The following is a 20,771-nucleotide window of genomic DNA, read 5'->3' as shown; positions in this document are numbered from 1 at the left end:
TTTGTCTGACTGCTGTACCATACAGACACACACCAAGTGCAATAGCTTTGTCTGACTGCTGTACCATACAGACACACACCGAGTGCAATAGCTTTGTCTGACTGCTGTACCATACAGACACACACCGAGTGCAATAGCTTTGTCTGACTGCTGTACCATACAGACACACACCAAGTGCAATAGCTTTGTCTCACTGCTGTACCATACAGACACACACCGAGTGCAATAGCTTTGTCTGACTGCTGTACCATACAGACACACACCGAGTGCAATAGCTTTGTCTGACTGCTGTACCGTACAGGCACACACCGAGTGCAATAGCTTTGTCTGACTGCTGTACCATACAGACACACACCGAGTGCAATAGCTTTGTCTGACTGCTGTACCGTACAGACACACCGAGTGCAATAGCTTTGTCTCACTGCTGCACCATACAGACACACACCAAGTGCAATAGCTTTGTCTGACTGCTGTACCGTACAGACACACACATAGTGCAATAGCTTTGTCTGACTGTTGTATACTACAGACAAACACCAAGTGCAATAGTTTTGTCTCACTACTGTACCGTACAGACACACACAGAGTGCAATAGCTTTGTCTGACTGCTGTACTGTACAGACACACACCAAGTGCAATAGCTTTATCTCACTATTGTACCGTACAGACACAAACCGAGTACAATGGCTTTGTCTGACTGTTGTACAATACAGACACACACCAAGTGCAATAGCTTTGGCTGACTGCTGTACCGTATAGACACACACCGAGTGCAATAGCTTTGTCTGACTGCTGTACCGTACAGACACACACCGAGTGCAATAGCTTTGTCTGACTGCTGTACCATACAGACACACACCGAGTGCAATAGCTTTGTCTGACTGCGGTACCATAGAGACACACACCTAGTGCAATAGCTTTGTCTGACTGCTGTACCGTACAGACACACACCGAGTGCAATAGCTTTGTCTGACTGCTGTACCATACAGACACACACCGAGTGCAATAGCTTTGTCTGACTGCGGTACCATAGAGACACACACCAAGTGCAATAGCTTTGTCTGACTGCTGTACCGTACAGACACACACCGAGTGCAATAGCTTTGTCTGACTGCTGTACCATACAGACACACACCGAGTGCAATAGCTTTGTCTGACTGCTGTACGATACAGACACACACCGAGTGCAATAGCTTTGTCTGACTGCTGTACCATACAGACACACACCGAGTGCAATAGCTTTGTCTGACTGCTGTACCATACAGACACACACCGAGTGCAATAGCTTTGTCTCACTGCTGTACCGTACAGACACACACCGAGTGCAATAGCTTTGTCTCACTGCTGTACCGTACAGACACACACCGAGTGCAATAGCTTTGTCTGACTGCTGTACTGTACAGACACACACTGAGTGCAATAGCTTTGTCTGACTGCTGTACCATACAGACACACACCAAGTGCAATAGCTTTGTCTGACTGCTGTACCGTACAGACACACACCGAGTGCAATAGCTTTGTCTGACTGCTGTACCATACAGACACACACCAAGTGCAATAGCTTTGTCTGACTGCTGTAATGTACCGACACACACCGAGTGCAATAGCTTTGTCTCACTGCTGTACCGTACAGACACACACTGAGTGCAATAGCTTTGTCTGACTGCTGTACTGTACAGACACACACTGAGTGCAATAGCTTTGTCTGACTGTTGTACTGTACAGACACACACTGAGTGCAATAGCTTTGTCTGACTGCTGTACCATACAGACACACACCAAGTGCAATAGCTTTGTCTGACTGCTGTAATGTACCGACACACACCGAGTGCACTAGCTTTGTCTCACTGCTGTACCGTACAGACACACACCGAGTGCAATAGCTTTATCTCACTATTGTACCGTACAGACACACACCGAGTTCAATAGCTTTATCTCACTATTGTACCGTACAGACACACACCGAGTGCAATAGCTTTGACTCACTGCTGTACCATACAGACACACACCGAGTGCAATAGCTTTGTCTGACTGCTGTACTGTACAGACACACACCAAGTGCAATAGCTTTGTCTGACTGCTGTACTGTACAGACACACACCGAGTGCAATAGCTTTGTCTGACTGCTGTACTGTACAGACAAACACCAAGTGCAATAGCTTTGTCTGACTGCTGTACTGTACAGACACACACCAAGTGCAATAGCTTTGTCTGACTGCTGTACCATACAGACACACACTGAGTGCAATAGCTTTGTCTGACTGCTGTACCATACAGACACACACCGAGTGCAATAGCTTTGTCTGACTGCTGTACTGTACAGACACACACCAAGTGCAATAGCTTTGTCTGACTGCTGTATCATACAGACACACACCGAGTGCAATAGCTTTGTCTGACTGCTGTATCATACAGACACACACCAAGTGCAATAGCTTTGTCTGACTGCTGTACCATACAGACACACACCGAGTGCAATAGCTTTGTCTGACTGCTGTACCATACAGACACACACCGAGTGCAATAGCTTTGTCTGACTGCTGTACCGTACAGACACACACCGAGTGCAATAGCTTTGTCTGACTGCTGTACCATACAGACACACACCAAGTGCAATAGCTTTGTCTCACTGCTGTACCATACAGACACACACCGAGTGCAATAGCTTTGTCTGACTGCTGTACCATACAGACACACACCGAGTGCAATAGCTTTGTCTGACTACTGTACCGTACAGGCACACACCGAGTGCAATAGCTTTGTCTGACTGCTGTACCATACAGACACACACCGAGTGCAATAGCTTTGTCTGACTGCTGTACCGTACAGACACACCGAGTGCAATAGCTTTGTCTCACTGCTGTACCATACAGACACACACCAAGTGCAATAGCTTTGTCTGACTGCTGTACCGTACAGACACACACAGAGTGCAATAGCTTTGTCTGACTGTTGTATACTACAGACAAACACCAAGTGCAATAGCTTTGTCTCACTACTGTACCGTACAGACACACACAGAGTGCAATAGCTTTGTCTGACTGCTGTACTGTACAGACACACACCAAGTGCAATAGCTTTATCTCACTATTGTACCGTACAGACACAAACCGAGTACAATGGCTTTGTCTGACTGTTGTACAATACAGACACACACCGAGTGCAATAGCTTTGTCTGACTGCTGTACCGTATAGACACACACTGAGTGCAATAGCTTTGTCTGACTGCTGTACCGTACAGATACACACCGAGTGCAATGGCTTTGTCTGTCTGCTGTATCATACAGACACACACCAAGTGCAATAGCTTTGTCTGACTGCTGTACCGTACAGACACACACCGAGTGCAATAGCTTTGTCTGACTGCTGTACCGTACAGACACACACCGAGTGCAATAGCTTTGTCTGACTGCTGTACCGTACAGACACACACCAAGTGCAATAGCTTTGTCTGACTGCTGTACCGTACAGACACACACCAAGTGCAATAGCTTTGTCTGACTGCTGTACCGTACAGACACACACCAAGTGCAATAGCTTTGTCTGACTTTTGTACCGTACAGACACACACCAAGTGCAATAGCTTTGTCTGACTGCTGTACGATACAGACACACACCGAGTGCAATAGCTTTGTCTGACTGCTGTACCGTACAGACACACACCAAGTGCAATAGCTTTGTCTGACTGCTGTACCGTACAGACACACACCGAGTGCAATAGCTTTGTCTGACTGCTGTACCATACAGACACACACCGAGTGCAATAGCTTTGTCTGACTGCTGTACCGTACAGACACACACCAAGTGCAATAGCTTTGTCTGACTGCTGTACGATACAGACACACACCGAGTGCAATAGCTTTGTCTGACTGCTGTACCGTACAGACACACACCGAGTGCAATAGCTTTGTCTGACTGCTGTACCGTACAGACACACACCAAGTGCAATAGCTTTGTCTGACTGCTGTACCGTACAGACACACACCGAGTGCAATAGCTTTGTCTGACTGCTGTACCATACAGACACACACCGAGTGCAATAGCTTTGTCTGACTGCTGTACCGTACAGACACACACCAAGTGCAATAGCTTTGTCTGACTGCTGTACGATACAGACACACACCGAGTGCAATAGCTTTGTCTGACTGCTGTACCGTACAGACACACACCAAGTGCAATAGCTTTGTCTGACTGCTGTACCATAGAGACACACACCAAGTGCAATAGCTTTGTCTCACTGCTGTACCTTACAGACACACACCGAGTGCAATGGCTTTGTCTGACTGCTGTATCATACAGACACACACCGAGTGCAATAGCTTTGTCTGACTGCTGTACCATACAGACACACACCGAGTGCAATAGCTTTGTCTGACTGCTGTACCGTACAGACACACACCGAGTGCAATAGCTTTGTCTGACTGCTGTACCGTACAGACACACACCAAGTGCAATAGCTTTGTCTGACTGCTGTACCGTACAGACACACACCGAGTGCAATAGCTTTGTCTGACTGCTGTAATGTACATACACACCGAGTGCAATAGCTTTGTCTGACTGCTGTACCGTACAGACACACACCAAGTGCAATAGCTTTGTCTGACTGCTGTACCGTACAGACACACACCAAGTGCAATAGCTTTGTCTGACTGCTGTACCGTACAGACACACACCAAGTGCAATAGCTTTGTCTGACTGCTGTACCATACAGACACACACCAAGTGCAATAGATTTGTCTGACTGCTGTACCGTACAGACACACACCGAGTGCAATAGCTTTGTCTGACTGCTGTAATGTACAGACACACACCGAGTGCAATAGCTTTGTCTGACTGCTGTACTGTACAGACACACACCAAGTGCAATAGCTTTGTCTGACTGCTGTATCATACAGACACACACCAAGTGCAATAGCTTTGTCTGACTGCTGTACCATACAGACACACACCAAGTGCAATAGCTTTGTCTGACTGCTGTACCATACAGACACACACCGAGTGCAATAGCTTTGTCTGACTGCTGTACCATACAGACACACACCGAGTGCAATAGCTTTGTCTGACTGCTGTACCATACAGACACACACCAAGTGCAATAGCTTTGTCTCACTGCTGTACCATACAGACACACACCGAGTGCAATAGCTTTGTCTGACTGCTGTACCATACAGACACACACCGAGTGCAATAGCTTTGTCTGACTGCTGTACTGTACAGGCACACACCGAGTGCAATAGCTTTGTCTGACTGCTGTACCATACAGACACACACCGAGTGAAATAGCTTTGTCTGACTGCTGTACCGTACAGACACACCGAGTGCAATAGCTTTGTCTCACTGCTGTACCATACAGACACACACCAAGTGCAATAGCTTTGTCTGACTGCTGTACCGTACAGACACACACAGAGTGCAATAGCTTTGTCTGACTGTTGTATACTACAGACAAACACCAAGTGCAATAGCTTTGTCTCACTACTGTACTGTACAGACACACACAGAGTGCAATAGCTTTGTCTGACTGCTGTACTGTACAGACACACACCAAGTGCAATAGCTTTATCTCACTATTGTACCGTACAGACACAAACCGAGTACAATGGCTTTGTCTGACTGTTGTACAATACAGACACACACCGAGTGCAATAGCTTTGTCTGACTGCTGTACCGTATAGACACACACCGAGTGCAATAGCTTTGTCTGACTGCTGTACCGTACAGACACACACCGAGTGCAATAGCTTTGTCTGACTGCTGTACCGTACAGACACACACCAAGTGCAATAGCTTTGTCTGACTGCTGTACCGTACAGACACACACCGAGTGCAATAGCTTTGTCTGACTGCTGTACCATACAGACACACACCAAGTGCAATAGCTTTGTCTGACTGCTGTACCGTACAGACACACACCGAGTGCAATAGCTTTGTCTGACTGCTGTAATGTACAGACACACACCGAGTGCAATAGCTTTGTCTGACTGCTGTACTGTACAGACACACACCAAGTGAAATAGCTTTGTCTGACTGCTGTATCATACAGACACACACCGAGTGCAATAGCTTTGTCTGACTGCTGTACCATACAGACACACACCAAGTGCAATAGCTTTGTCTGACTGCTGTACCATACAGACACACACCGAGTGCAATAGCTTTGTCTGACTGCTGTACCATACAGACACACACCGAGTGCAATAGCTTTGTCTGACTGCTGTACCATACAGACACACACCAAGTGCAATAGCTTTGTCTCACTGCTGTACCATACAGACACACACCGAGTGCAATAGCTTTGTCTGACTGCTGTACCATACAGACACACACCGAGTGCAATAGCTTTGTCTGACTGCTGTACCGTACAGGCACACACCGAGTGCAATAGCTTTGTCTGACTGCTGTACCATACAGACACACACCGAGTGCAATAGCTTTGTCTGACTGCTGTACCGTACAGACACACCGAGTGCAATAGCTTTGTCTCACTGCTGCACCATACAGACACACACCAAGTGCAATAGCTTTGTCTGACTGCTGTACCGTACAGACACACACAGAGTGCAATAGCTTTGTCTGACTGTTGTATACTACAGACAAACACCAAGTGCAATAGTTTTGTCTCACTACTGTACCGTACAGACACACACAGAGTGCAATAGCTTTGTCTGACTGCTGTACTGTACAGACACACACCAAGTGCAATAGCTTTATCTCACTATTGTACCGTACAGACACAAACCGAGTACAATGGCTTTGTCTGACTGTTGTACAATACAGACACACACCAAGTGCAATAGCTTTGGCTGACTGCTGTACCGTATAGACACACACCGAGTGCAATAGCTTTGTCTGACTGCTGTACCGTACAGACACACACCGAGTGCAATAGCTTTGTCTGACTGCTGTACCATACAGACACACACCGAGTGCAATAGCTTTGTCTGACTGCTGTACGATACTGACACACACCGAGTGCAATAGCTTTGTCTGACTGCTGTACCGTACAGACACACACCAAGTGCAATAGCTTTGTCTGACTGCTGTACCATAGAGACACACACCAAGTGCAATAGCTTTGTCTCACTGCTGTACCATACAGACACACACCGAGTGCAATGGCTTTGTCTGACTGCTGTATCATACAGACACACACCGAGTGCAATAGCTTTGTCTGACTGCTGTACCATACAAACACACACCAAGTGCAATAGCTTTGTCTGACTGCTGTACCGTACAGACACACACCGAGTGCAATAGCTTTGTCTGACTGCTGTAATGTACAGACACACACCGAGTGCAATAGCTTTGTCTGACTGCTGTACCGTACAGACACACACCGAGTGCAATAGCTTTGTCTGACTGCTGTACCGTACAGACACACACCAAGTGCAATAGCTTTGTCTGACTGCTGTACCGTACAGACACACACCAAGTGCAATAGCTTTGTCTGACTGCTGTACCGTACAGACACACACCGAGTGCAATAGCTTTGTCTGACTGCTGTACCATACAGACACACACCAAGTGCAATAGCTTTGTCTGACTGCTGTACCGTACAGACACACACTGAGTGCAATAGCTTTGTCTGACTGCTGTAATGTACAGACACACACCGAGTGCAATAGCTTTGTCTGACTGCTGTACCGTACAGACACACACCGAGTGCAATAGCTTTGTCTGACTGCTGTACCGTACAGATACACACCGAGTGCAATAGCTTTGTCTGACTGCTGTACCATACAGACACACACCGAGTGCAATAGCTTTGTCTCACTGCTGTACCGTACAGACACACACCAAGTGCAATAGCTTTGTCTCACTGCTGTACCATACAGACAAACACCAAGTGCAATAGCTTTGTCTGACTGCTGTGCCATACAGACACACACCAAGGGCAATAGCTTTGTCTGACTGCTGTACGATACAGACACACACCGAGTGCAATAGCTTTGTCTGACTGCTGTACCGTACAGACACACACCAAGTGCAATAGCTTTGTCTGACTGCTGTACCGTACAGACACACACCAAGTGCAATAGCTTTGTCTGACTGCTGTACCATACAGACACACACCAAGTGCAATAGCTTTGTCTGACTGCTGTACCATACAGACACACACCAAGTGCAATAGCTTTGTCTGACTGATGTACCATACAGACACACACCAAGGGCAATAGCTTTGTCTGACTGCTGTACCGTACAGACACACACCAAGTGCAATAGCTTTGTCTGACTGCTGTACCATACAGACACACACCAAGTGCAATAGCTTTGTCTGACTGCTGTATCATACAGACACACACCAAGTGCAATAGCTTTGTCTGACTGCTGTACCGTACAGACACACACCAAGTGCAATAGCTTTGTCTGACTGCTGTACCATACAGACACACACCAAGTGCAATAGCTTTGTCTGACTGCTGTACCATACAGACACACACAGAGTGCAATAGCTTTGTCTGACTGCTGTACCATACAGACACACACAGAGTGCAATAGCTTTGTCTGACTGTTGTATACTACAGACAAAAACCAAGTGCAATAGCTTTGTCTCACTACTGTACCGTACAGACACACACCAAGTGCAATAGCTTTATCTCACTATTGTACCGTACAGACACAAACCGAGTGCAATGGCTTTGTCTGACTGTTGTACAATACAGACACACACCAAGTGCAATAGCTTTGGCTGACTGCTGTACCGTATAGACACACACCGAGTGCAATAGCTTTGTCTGACTGCTGTACCATACAGACACACACCGAGTGCAATAGCTTTGTCTGACTGCTGTACCGTACAGACACACACCGAGTGCAATAGCTTTGTCTGACTGCTGTACCGTACAGACACACACCGAGTGCAATAGCTTTGTCTGACTGCTGTACTGTACAGACACACACCAAGTGCAATAGCTTTGTCTGACTGCTGTACCATACAGACACACACCAAGTGCAATAGCTTTGTCTGACTGCTGTACCGTACAGACACACACCGAGTGCAATAGCTTTGTCTGACTGCTGTACCGTACAGACACACACCGAGTGCAATAGCTTTGTCTGACTGCTGTACCGTACAGACACACACCGAGTGCAATAGCTTTGTCTGACTGCTGTACCGTACAGACACACACTGAGTGCAATAGCTTTGTCTGACTGCTGTACCATACAGATATGCACCGAGTGCAATAGCTTTGTCTGACTGCTGTACCATACAGACACACACCGAGTGCAATAGCTTTGTCTGACTGCTGTACCGTACAGACAGACACCGAGTGCAATAGCTTTGTCTGACTGCTGTAATGTACAGACACACACCAAGTGCAATAGCTTTGTCTGACTGCTGTACCATACAGACACACACCGAGTGCAGTAGCTTTGTCTGACTGCTGTACCATACAGACACACACCAAGTGCAATAGCTTTGTCTGACTGCTGTACCATACAGACACACACCGAGTGCAATTGCTTTGTCTGACTGCTGTACCGTACAGACACACACCGAGTGCAATGGCTTTGTCTGACTGCTGTACCGTACAGACACACACCAAGTGCAATAGATTTGTCTGACTGCTGTACCATACAGACACACACCGAGTGCAATAGCTTTGTCTGACTGCTGTACCATACAGACACACACCAAGTGCAATAGCTTTGTCTGACTGCTGTACCATACAGACACACACCGAGTGCAATAGCTTTGTCTGACTGCTGTACAGACACACACCGAGTGCAATAGTTTTGTCTGACTGCTGTACCATACAGACACACACCAAGTGCAATAGCTTTGTCTGACTGCTGTACCGTACAGACACACACCAAGTGCAATAGCTTTGTCTGACTGCTGTACCATACAGACACACACCGAGTGCAATAGCTTTGTCTGACTGCTGTACCATACAGACACACACTGAATGCAATAGCTTTGTCTGACTGCTGTACCGTACAGACACACACCAAGTGCAATAGCTTTGTCTGACTGCTGTACCGTACAGACACACACCGAGTGCAATAGCTTTGTCTGACTGCTGTACCATACAGACACACACCGAGTGCAATAGCTTTGTCTGACTGCTGTACCGTACAGACACACACCGAGTGCAATAGCTTTGTCTCACTGCTGTACCATACAGACACACACCGAGTGCAATAGCTTTGTCTGACTGCTGTACCATACAGACACACACTGAGTGCAATAGCTTTGTCTGACTGCTGTACCATACAGACACACACCAAGTGCAATAGCTTTGTCTGACTGCTGTACCGTACAGACACACACCGAGTGCAATAGCTTTGTCTGACTGCTGTACCATACAGACACACACCGAGTGCAATAGCTTTGTCTGACTGCTGTACCATACAGACACACACCAAGTGCAATAGCTTTGTCTGACTACTGTACCGTACAGACACACACCAAGTGCAATAGCTTTGTCTGACTGCTGTACCGTACAGACACACACCAACTGCAATAGCTTTGTCTGACTGCTGTACCATACAGACACACACCGAGTGCAATAGCTTTGTCTGACTGCTGTACCGTACAGACACACACCAAGTGCAATAGATTTGTCTGACTGATGTACCGTACAGACACACACCGAGTGCAATAGCTTTGTCTGACTGCTGTACCATACAGACACACACCAAGTGCAATAGCTTTGTCTGACTGCTGTACCATACAGACACACACCGAGTGCAATAGCTTTGTCTGACTGCTGTACCGTACAGACACACACCGAGTGCAATAGCTTTGTCTGACTGCTGTACCGTACAGACACACACCAAGTGCAATAGCTTTGTCTGACTGCTGTACCATACAGACACACACCGAGTGCAATAGCTTTGTCTGACTGCTGTACGGTACAGACACACACCAAGTGCAATAGCTTTGTCTGACTGCTGTACCGTACAGACACACACCAAGTGCAATAGCTTTGTCTGACTGCTGTACCATACAGACACACACCAAGTGCAATAGCTTTGTCTGACTGCTGTACCGTACAGACACACACTGAGTGCAATAGCTTTGTCTGACTGCTGTACCATACAGACACACACCGAGTGCAATAGCTTTGTCTGACTGCTGTACCATACAGACACACACCGAGTGCAATAGCTTTGTCTGACTGCTGTATCATACAGACACACACCAAGTGCAATAGCTTTGTCTCACTGCTGTACCATACAGACACACACCAAGTGCAATAGCTTTGTCTGACTGCTGTACGATACACACACACACTGAGTGCAATAGCTTTGTCTGACTGCTGTACCATACAGACACACACTGAATGCAATAGCTTTGTCTGACTGCTGTACCGTACAGACACACACCGAGTGCAATAGCTTTGTCTGACTGCTGTACCATACAGACACACACCGAGTGCAATAGCTTTGTCTGACTGCTGTACCGTACAGACACACACCGAGTGCAATAGCTTTGTCTGACTGCTGTACCGTACAGACACACACCGAGTGCAATAGCTTTGTCTGACTGCTGTACTGTACAGACACACACCAAGTGCAATAGCTTTGTCTGACTGCTGTACCATACAGACACACACCGAGTGCAATAGCTTTGTCTGACTGCTGTACCGTACAGACACACACCGAGTGCAATAGCTTTGTTTGACTGCTGTACCGTACAGACACACCGAGTGCAATAGCTTTGTCTGACTGCTGTACTGTACAGACACACACTGAGTGCAATAGCTTTGTCTGACTGCTGTACCATACAGATATGCACCGAGTGCAATAGCTTTGTCTGACTGCTGTACCATACAGACACACACCGAGTGCAATAGCTTTGTCTGACTGCTGTACCGTACAGACAGACACCGAGTGCAATAGCTTTGTCTGACTGCTGTACTGTACAGACACACACCGAGTGCAATAGCTTTGTCTGACTGCTGTACCATACAGACACACACCAAGTGCAATAGCTTTGTCTGACTGCTGTACCATACAGACACACACCGAGTGCAATAGCTTTGTCTGACTGCTGTACCATACAGACACACACCAAGTGCAATAGCTTTGTCTGACTGCTGTACCGTACAGACACACACTGAGTGCAATAGCTTTGTCTGACTGCTGTACCATACAGACACACACCGAGTGCAATAGCTTTGTCTGACTGCTGTACCATACAGACACACACCGAGTGCAATAGCTTTGTCTGACTGCTGTATCATACAGACACACACCAAGTGCAATAGCTTTGTCTCACTGCTGTACCATACAGACACACACCAAGTGCAATAGCTTTGTCTGACTGCTGTACGATACACACACACACTGAGTGCAATAGCTTTGTCTGACTGCTGTACCATACAGACACACACTGAATGCAATAGCTTTGTCTGACTGCTGTACCGTACAGACACACACCGAGTGCAATAGCTTTGTCTGACTGCTGTACCATACAGACACACACCGAGTGCAATAGCTTTGTCTGACTGCTGTACCGTACAGACACACACCGAGTGCAATAGCTTTGTCTGACTGCTGTACCGTACAGACACACACCGAGTGCAATAGCTTTGTCTGACTGCTGTACTGTACAGACACACACCAAGTGCAATAGCTTTGTCTGACTGCTGTACCATACAGACACACACCAAGTGCAATAGCTTTGTCTGACTGCTGTACCGTACAGACACACACCGAGTGCAATAGCTTTGTTTGACTGCTGTACCGTACAGACACACCGAGTGCAATAGCTTTGTCTGACTGCTGTACTGTACAGACACACACTGAGTGCAATAGCTTTGTCTGACTGCTGTACCATACAGATATGCACCGAGTGCAATAGCTTTGTCTGACTGCTGTACCATACAGACACACACCGAGTGCAATAGCTTTGTCTGACTGCTGTACCGTACAGACAGACACCGAGTGCAATAGCTTTGTCTGACTGCTGTACTGTACAGACACACACCGAGTGCAATAGCTTTGTCTGACTGCTGTACCATACAGACACACACCAAGTGCAATAGCTTTGTCTGACTGCTGTACCATACAGACACACACCGAGTGCAATAGCTTTGTCTGACTGCTGTACCATACAGACACACACTGAATGCAATAGCTTTGTCTGACTGCTGTACCGTACAGACACACACCGAGTGCAATAGCTTTGTCTGACTGCTGTACCGTACAGACACACACCGAGTGCAATAGCTTTGTCTCACTGCTGTACCATACAGACACACACCGAGTGCAATAGCTTTGTCTCACTGCTGTACCATACAGACACACACTGAGTGCAATAGCTTTGTCTGACTGCTGTACCGTACAGACACACACCGAGTGCAATAGCTTTGTCTGACTGCTGTACCGTACAGACACACACCAAGTGCAATAGCTTTGTCTGACTGCTGTACCGTACAGACACACACCAAGTGCAATAGCTTTGTCTGACTGCTGTACCATACAGACACACACCAAGTGCAATATCTTTGTCTGACTGCTGTACAGTACAGACACACACTGAGTGCAATAGCTTTGTCTGACTGCTATACCATACAGACACACACCGAGTGCAATAGCTTTGTCTGACTGCTGTACCATACAGACACACACCGAGTGCAATAGCTTTGTCTGACTGCTGTACCGTACAGACACACACCTAGTGCAATAGCTTTGTCTGACTGCTGTACCATACAGACACACACCGAGTGCAATAGCTTTGTCTGACTGCTGTATCATACAGACACACACCAAGTGCAATAGCTTTGTCTCACTGCTGTACCATACAGACACACACCAAGTGCAATAGCTTTGTCTGACTGCTGTACGATACACACACACACTGAGTGCAATAGCTTTGTCTGACTGCTGTACCATACAGACACACACTGAATGCAATAGCTTTGTCTGACTGCTGTACCGTACAGACACACACCGAGTGCAATAGCTTTGTCTGACTGCTGTACCATACAGACACACACCGAGTGCAATAGCTTTGTCTGACTGCTGTACCGTACAGACACACACCGAGTGCAATAGCTTTGTCTGACTGCTGTACCGTACAGACACACACCGAGTGCAATAGCTTTGTCTGACTGCTGTACTGTACAGACACACACCAAGTGCAATAGCTTTGTCTGACTGCTGTACCATACAGACACACACCAAGTGCAATAGCTTTGTCTGACTGCTGTACCGTACAGACACACACCGAGTGCAATAGCTTTGTTTGACTGCTGTACCGTACAGACACACCGAGTGCAATAGCTTTGTCTGACTGCTGTACCGTACAGACACACACTGAGTGCAATAGCTTTGTCTGACTGCTGTACCATACAGATATGCACCGAGTGCAATAGCTTTGTCTGACTGCTGTACCATACAGACACACACCGAGTGCAATAGCTTTGTCTGACTGCTGTACCGTACAGACAGACACCGAGTGCAATAGCTTTGTCTGACTGCTGTACTGTACAGACACACACCGAGTGCAATAGCTTTGTCTGACTGCTGTACCATACAGACACACACCAAGTGCAATAGCTTTGTCTGACTGCTGTACCATACAGACACACACCGAGTGCAATAGCTTTGTCTGACTGCTGTACCGTACAGACACACACCGAGTGCAATAGCTTTGTCTGACTGCTGTACCGTACAGACACACACCGAGTGCAATAGCTTTGTCTCACTGCTGTACCATACAGACACACACCGAGTGCAATAGCTTTGTCTGACTGCTGTACCATACAGACACACACTGAGTGCAATAGCTTTGTCTGACTGCTGTACCGTACAGACACACACCGAGTGCAATAGCTTTGTCTGACTGCTGTACCGTACAGACACACACCGAGTGCAATAGCTTTGTCTGACTGCTGTACCATACAGACACACACCAAGTGCAATAGCTTTGTCTGACTGCTGTACCATACAGATACACACCGAGTGCAATAGCTTTGTCTGACTGCTGTACCATACAGACACACACCGAGTGCAATAGCTTTGTCTGACTGCTGTACCATACAGACACACACTGAGTGCAATAGCTTTGTCTGACTGCTGTACCGTACAGACACACACCGAGTGCAATAGCTTTGACTGCTGTACCGTACAGACACACACCGAGTGCAATAGCTTTGTCTGACTGCTGTACCGTACAGACACACACCGAGTGCAATAGCTTTGTCTGACTGCTGTACCGTACAGACACACACCGAGTGCAATAGCTTTGTCTGACTGCTGTACCGTACAGACACACACCAAGTGCAATAGCTTTGTCTGACTGCTGTACCGTACAGACACACACCAAGTGCAATAGCTTTGTCTGACTGCTGTACCATACAGACACACACCAAGTGCAATATCTTTGTCTGACTGTTGTACAGTACAGACACACACTGAGTGCAATAGCTTTGTCTGACTGCTATACCATACAGACACACACCAAGTGCAATAGCTTTGTCTGACTGCTGTACCATACAGACACACACCGAGTGCAATAGCTTTGTCTGACTGCTGTACCGTACAGACACACACCTAGTGCAATAGCTTTGTCTGACTGCTGTACCATACAGACACACACCGAGTGCAATAGCTTTGTCTGACTGCTGTATCATACAGACACACACCAAGTGCAATAGCTTTGTCTCACTGCTGTACCATACAGACACACACCAAGTGCAATAGCTTTGTCTGACTGCTGTACGATACACACACACACTGAGTGCAATAGCTTTGTCTGACTGCTGTACCATACAGACACACACCAACTGCAATAGCTTTGTCTGACTGCTGTACCATACAGACACACACCGAGTGCAATAGCTTTGCCTGACTGCTGTACCGTACAGACACACACCAAGTGCAATAGCTTTGTCTGACTGCTGTACCATACAGACACACACCGAGTGCAATAGCTTTGTCTGACTGCTGTACCGTACAGACACACACCGAGTGCAATAGCTTTGCCTGACTGCTGTACCGTACAGACACACACCGAGTGCAATAGCTTTGCCTGACTGCTGTACCGTACAGACACACACCAAGTGCAATAGCTTTGTCTGACTGCTGTACCGTACAGACACACACCAAGTGCAATAGCTTTGTCTGACTGCTGTACCATACAGACACACACCAAGTGCAATATCTTTGTCTGACTGCTGTACCATACAGACACACACCGAGTGCAATAGCTTTGTCTGACTGCTGTACCGTACAGACACACACCAAGTGCAATAGCTTTGTCTGACTGCTGTACCGTACAGACACACACCAAGTGCAATAGCTTTGTCTGACTGCTGTACCATACAGACACACACCAAGTGCAATAGCTTTGTCTGACTGCTGTACCGTACAGACACACACTGAGTGCAATAGCTTTGTCTGACTGCTGTACCATACAGACACACACCGAGTGCAATAGCTTTGTCTGACTGCTGTACCATACAGACACACACCGAGTGCAATAGCTTTGTCTGACTGCTGTACCATACAGACACACACCAAGTGCAATAGCTTTGTCTCACTGCTGTACCATACAGACACACACCAAGTGCAATAGCTTTGTCTGACTGCTGTACGATACACACACACACTGAGTGCAATAGCTTTGTCTGACTGCTGTACCGTACAGACACACACCGAGTGCAATAGCTTTGTCTGACTGCTGTACCGTACAGACACACACCAAGTGCAATAGCTTTGTCTGACTGCTGTACCGTACAGACACACACCGAGTGCAATAGCTTTGTCTGACTGCTGTACCATACAGACACACACCGAGTGCAATAGCTTTGTCTGACTGCTGTACCATACAGACACACACCGAGTGCAATAGCTTTGTCTGACTGCTGTACCATACAGACACACACCGAGTGCAATAGCTTTGTCTGACTGCTGTACCGTACAGACACACACCAAGTGCAATAGCTTTGTCTGACTGCTGTACCGTACAGACACACACCAAGTGCAATAGCTTTGTCTGACTGCTGTACCGTACAGACACACACCGAGTGCAATAGCTTTGTCTGACTGCTGTACCATACAGACACACACCAAGTGCAATAGCTTTGTCTGACTGCTGTACCGTACAGACACACACTGAATGCAATAGCTTTGTCTGACTGCTGTACCGTACAGACACACACCAAGTGCAATAGCTTTGTCTGACTGCTGTACCGTACAGACACACACCGAGTGCAATAGCTTTGTCTGACTGCTGTACCATACAGACACACACCGAGTGCAGACACACACCGAATAGCTTTGTCTGACTGCTGTACCGTACAGACACACACCGAGTGCAATAGCTTTGTCTGACTGCTGTACCATACAGACACACACCGAGTGCAATAGCTTTGTCTGACTGATGTAATAATGCTTTGTTTATAATGTATAAGAATCTTGCATTAGCTTTATTTGTCTGGGAAGTATGTGGGCAGATTCCCTATTTCTGTATTGCTAAATGCTTTACCGTAGCTCGTTCTTCATTGAGCTTAATGACAGTGCCATGCAGGGACTTCAGTTGATCTTTGGCGTTGGACAGCTCAGAAGTTGCCATCTTGTCAGATAGTCCCACTGCCCTCTTCAGCTCTTTGAGTTCCTTCTCTAAATTAAACACTTGCGCCTGTGCCTGATCTTCTTCCATTTTTCTCTATTAAAAGAAGGGGAAACAATCTGTATAACATAAATGCTGGTGGTGTTTGTGATACGTAAGTAAAGTTTTGTGTCCATACCTTATTCTCCAGATCTTGCAGCTCAGTAAGGAGCTTCTCACGCTCTTCATCAGCTTCTAGGAGTTGTTGATCTGCCAGGCCTTGGATTTCTTCCATGTTTTTCAGTTGATCATTTAATCGTCTGAGCTCATTCTCCTGCTGCCGAACTTTACCCTCAAGTTGACGCTTTTCTGATTGTATCTAAGCACATGAAAACACATTGCAGTAATTACAGCTTGCACTGAAAGCTTCATACGTGAAAACTGGTGATTGCAGATGCTTTATGGTATAGGTCTTAACTCGATGAGACAGAGCAATATTGTAGGCGCTAAATATCTAAAGATCTATGGTGTTTAAGGGGTGGGCACACCTAGTGTATTTCATTTTTCTAAAAGAGATCACATAAAATAAACACTTTGAGCAGAAATAATACAAAACTTCATGCTGAACTGATGTTTGCGGGCAGGATGTAAGGATCGTCCTTTTGTTCCTTTGGTTTGAGGTTAGGTCTGTTGATGATGAATTATGACTACCAGGAGTTTTCCAGGAGAGAGAGGTGCAGGGTCAAGCACTGGCTGTTGAGTTTTAAAGTAAAGCCAAGTACTTCTGTGTTGTTAGAATGTAAATATATTCAGCTTATAGTGCAGCGGCACACGAGTATACTGTGCTCAATAGCAATAAGCTTTATGATAAAGGAAGGGCCTACATGTAACACGGTGTATCTTATTCTGCATGAGTTGTCAGCGTGATAAAAGATTATATTGTTAGTGACCGTTTAGTCCTCGGCACTTCTGCATCTCAATGTCAGACATGAGAAAATAGAATGATATAAATAAATACTGGGCCAGGAATGCTGAATTTGGCATAGTATTATGGCAGCAGCACAGTAACATAAAATCCCAAGGCACTTCACTAGGTATGAAAGTGATGTTGTTACCCTGGCTTCTGCTGCCTTGTTGCACGCTCTCTTATAGTCTTCAGGCATTTCCCTGGCTTTGCCTTGGAGCGTCGCTAGCTCCTCCTGCAGTTTCCTCTGTCTCTCCTGGCCCTCTCTTTTCTCATCTTGCGCTTTCCCGAGGATGTCATTGATCTGCTTTTGGAGATCTGCCAGGTTTTGTCCTAAAACATCCGCCGGACTGTTGCACCTAATTTATATAAGAATAAGCAGCGTTACAGCATTATATTGTAACAGTTCTTCCTTTCTCATGTGTAAGTGTGTAGTATTCCATTAGTACTGGAGTCCCTCACAATGAATTCACTACACTTTCTCTAGTTATTTACCCTCAATATTCCAATAAATTGCTTCTTGCAGTAAAACCCTAACAAATTGTCACTCTCCTTCTCATATCAAATCTATACATGTTAAGATGAGATTTTCCTATAACAACAGTTTGTATATGACCGATGCTGACAATAAATGGAACATTTCAGGGGTTTCCTGGATACAGCTGTGTGTGTAAAACACCCTCCTTATACGGAACATCTGAGAGTCTCGTCGCCCCCTGGAGCAAGATTAGATTTAATAACGTACCGAATTTCTCCCACGCCCGTCTGCAGCTTGCGCTTCAGTTCCCCAATACGAGTTGTGATTTGCTCAGGATGAATCATGCTGTCAGCTACCTGATCAAGCTGGTTCTGAAGGTTGTGAATTTCCTCGTTCAGATACGCATTCTCTCCCTATAAAACAAAGCGAGCTTGAGGGGAGCACAAACTAGATTAAACCAAAACTGTTAATAGCAAATAAGATTTCCTTTAGGACCTCATCCCTCGCTTACAAATGTAAACCATACAGAGTTTGCCACAGACAATTCCTGTTATTTATAAATGTTACCTAAGCTATCCAAAGTACAAATGAATTGCATAATTTGAAAAAAATGATTTAATGATAATTTGTGCACCAAACACTGAAAATGTTAACTATTAGCTAATGTTGCGGGCGGTAAAATCAGCTGTGTGCTGTGCCTATTACATAGATCCTGCGGTGGTGATCCCTCTATAACTGCTGTACGGGTGGCCCTATGTTTACGTCAAGGTCCATTCCTGGGGGGGCTGCAAAAAGAATCTGTTTAATACAAACGACTTTGTAGCAGCAGTCACACAGAGTCGGATCATTATGTATTAAAGAGACATGAAACCCCAAATTTTTCTTTCATGATTTAGATAATTATCTAAAATTGACATCTCCTTGCACAAGACACAACTAAGATTGTAATCCACTTTCTCATCCTTTCCCGCCTCGACTACTGCAACTCCGTCCTCTCTGGTCTCCCTAACTGCCACATAGCTCCTTTACAATCCATAATGAATGCCTCTGCCAGGCTCATCTTCCTTACACGTCGCTCTTCATCTGCTGCACCTCTCTGCCAATCCCTTCACTGGCTTCCTCTTGCCTCTAGGATCAAACACAAAATCCCTCAACTGCACTGCTCCCCCCTATATCTCAGACTTTGTCTCCAAATACTCTCCCTCCTGTCCCCTTCGCTCTGCTCATGACCTCCTCTCTTGTTACCTCATCACACTTCCGCTTACAGGACTTCTCCAGACTGGCTCCCATCTTGTGGAACTCTCTTCCTTGCTCCACAAAACTCTCCCCTAGTTTTAACAGCTTCAAGCGCTCCCTAAAGACTCTTCTGTTCAGGGATGCATATAACCTACACTAACCTATCCTAACTCCATTGCTTTCCCCATAACCCCCCTTAGCCTGTAAACCTATGAGCCCAGCTGTTTGTAGATTACATTCATAAGAGCCGACTACAACAGTGCGACTCTCGGCAGGGCCCTGTACCCGTTTCATCCCTATAAATGTTACCTTGTATACCGCCTATGTTTATAGCGCTGAGGAATCTGTTGGCGCTCTACAAATACCTGATGATAAATAATAATAAGATAGATTATACATTTTTAAACAACTTTGGAATTTACTTATGTTACTAATGTTGCTTCATTCTCCTGGTATTTTTTAATGAAGACGCAGCAATGCATTACTGGGAGCTAGCTGAACACATGTGTAAGCCAATGAAAATGGGCATGCAAGTTCAGCCACCAATCAGCAGCAAGCTCCAAGCTCCTGAGCCTATCTAGATA

General features: G+C 46.2%; 1 protein-coding gene across 1 annotated transcript in view; it reads right to left on the bottom strand.

Moving 5' to 3' along the window:
• LOC128643584 (centriolin) overlaps positions 1-20,771 on the bottom strand; it is a gene marked incomplete at its 5' end in the record, with an annotated part of 183,765 nt that overhangs the window by 78,635 nt on the left and 84,359 nt on the right. Inside the window, 4 exons of the mRNA XM_053696427.1 lie at positions 17,447-17,626; positions 17,709-17,888; positions 18,625-18,832; positions 19,219-19,364. Coding sequence (XP_053552402.1) covers positions 17,447-17,626; positions 17,709-17,888; positions 18,625-18,832; positions 19,219-19,364 — 714 coding nt within the window. The remainder of the gene's footprint in view (positions 1-17,446; positions 17,627-17,708; positions 17,889-18,624; positions 18,833-19,218; positions 19,365-20,771) is intronic.

Source organism: Bombina bombina, unplaced genomic scaffold (assembly GCF_027579735.1).
Source record: "Bombina bombina isolate aBomBom1 unplaced genomic scaffold, aBomBom1.pri scaffold_755, whole genome shotgun sequence".
Lineage (NCBI taxonomy): Eukaryota > Metazoa > Chordata > Amphibia > Anura > Bombinatoridae > Bombina > Bombina bombina.
The sequence above is the reverse complement of the archived record's forward strand: the minus strand, read 5'-3'. Positions and strand labels throughout refer to the sequence as shown.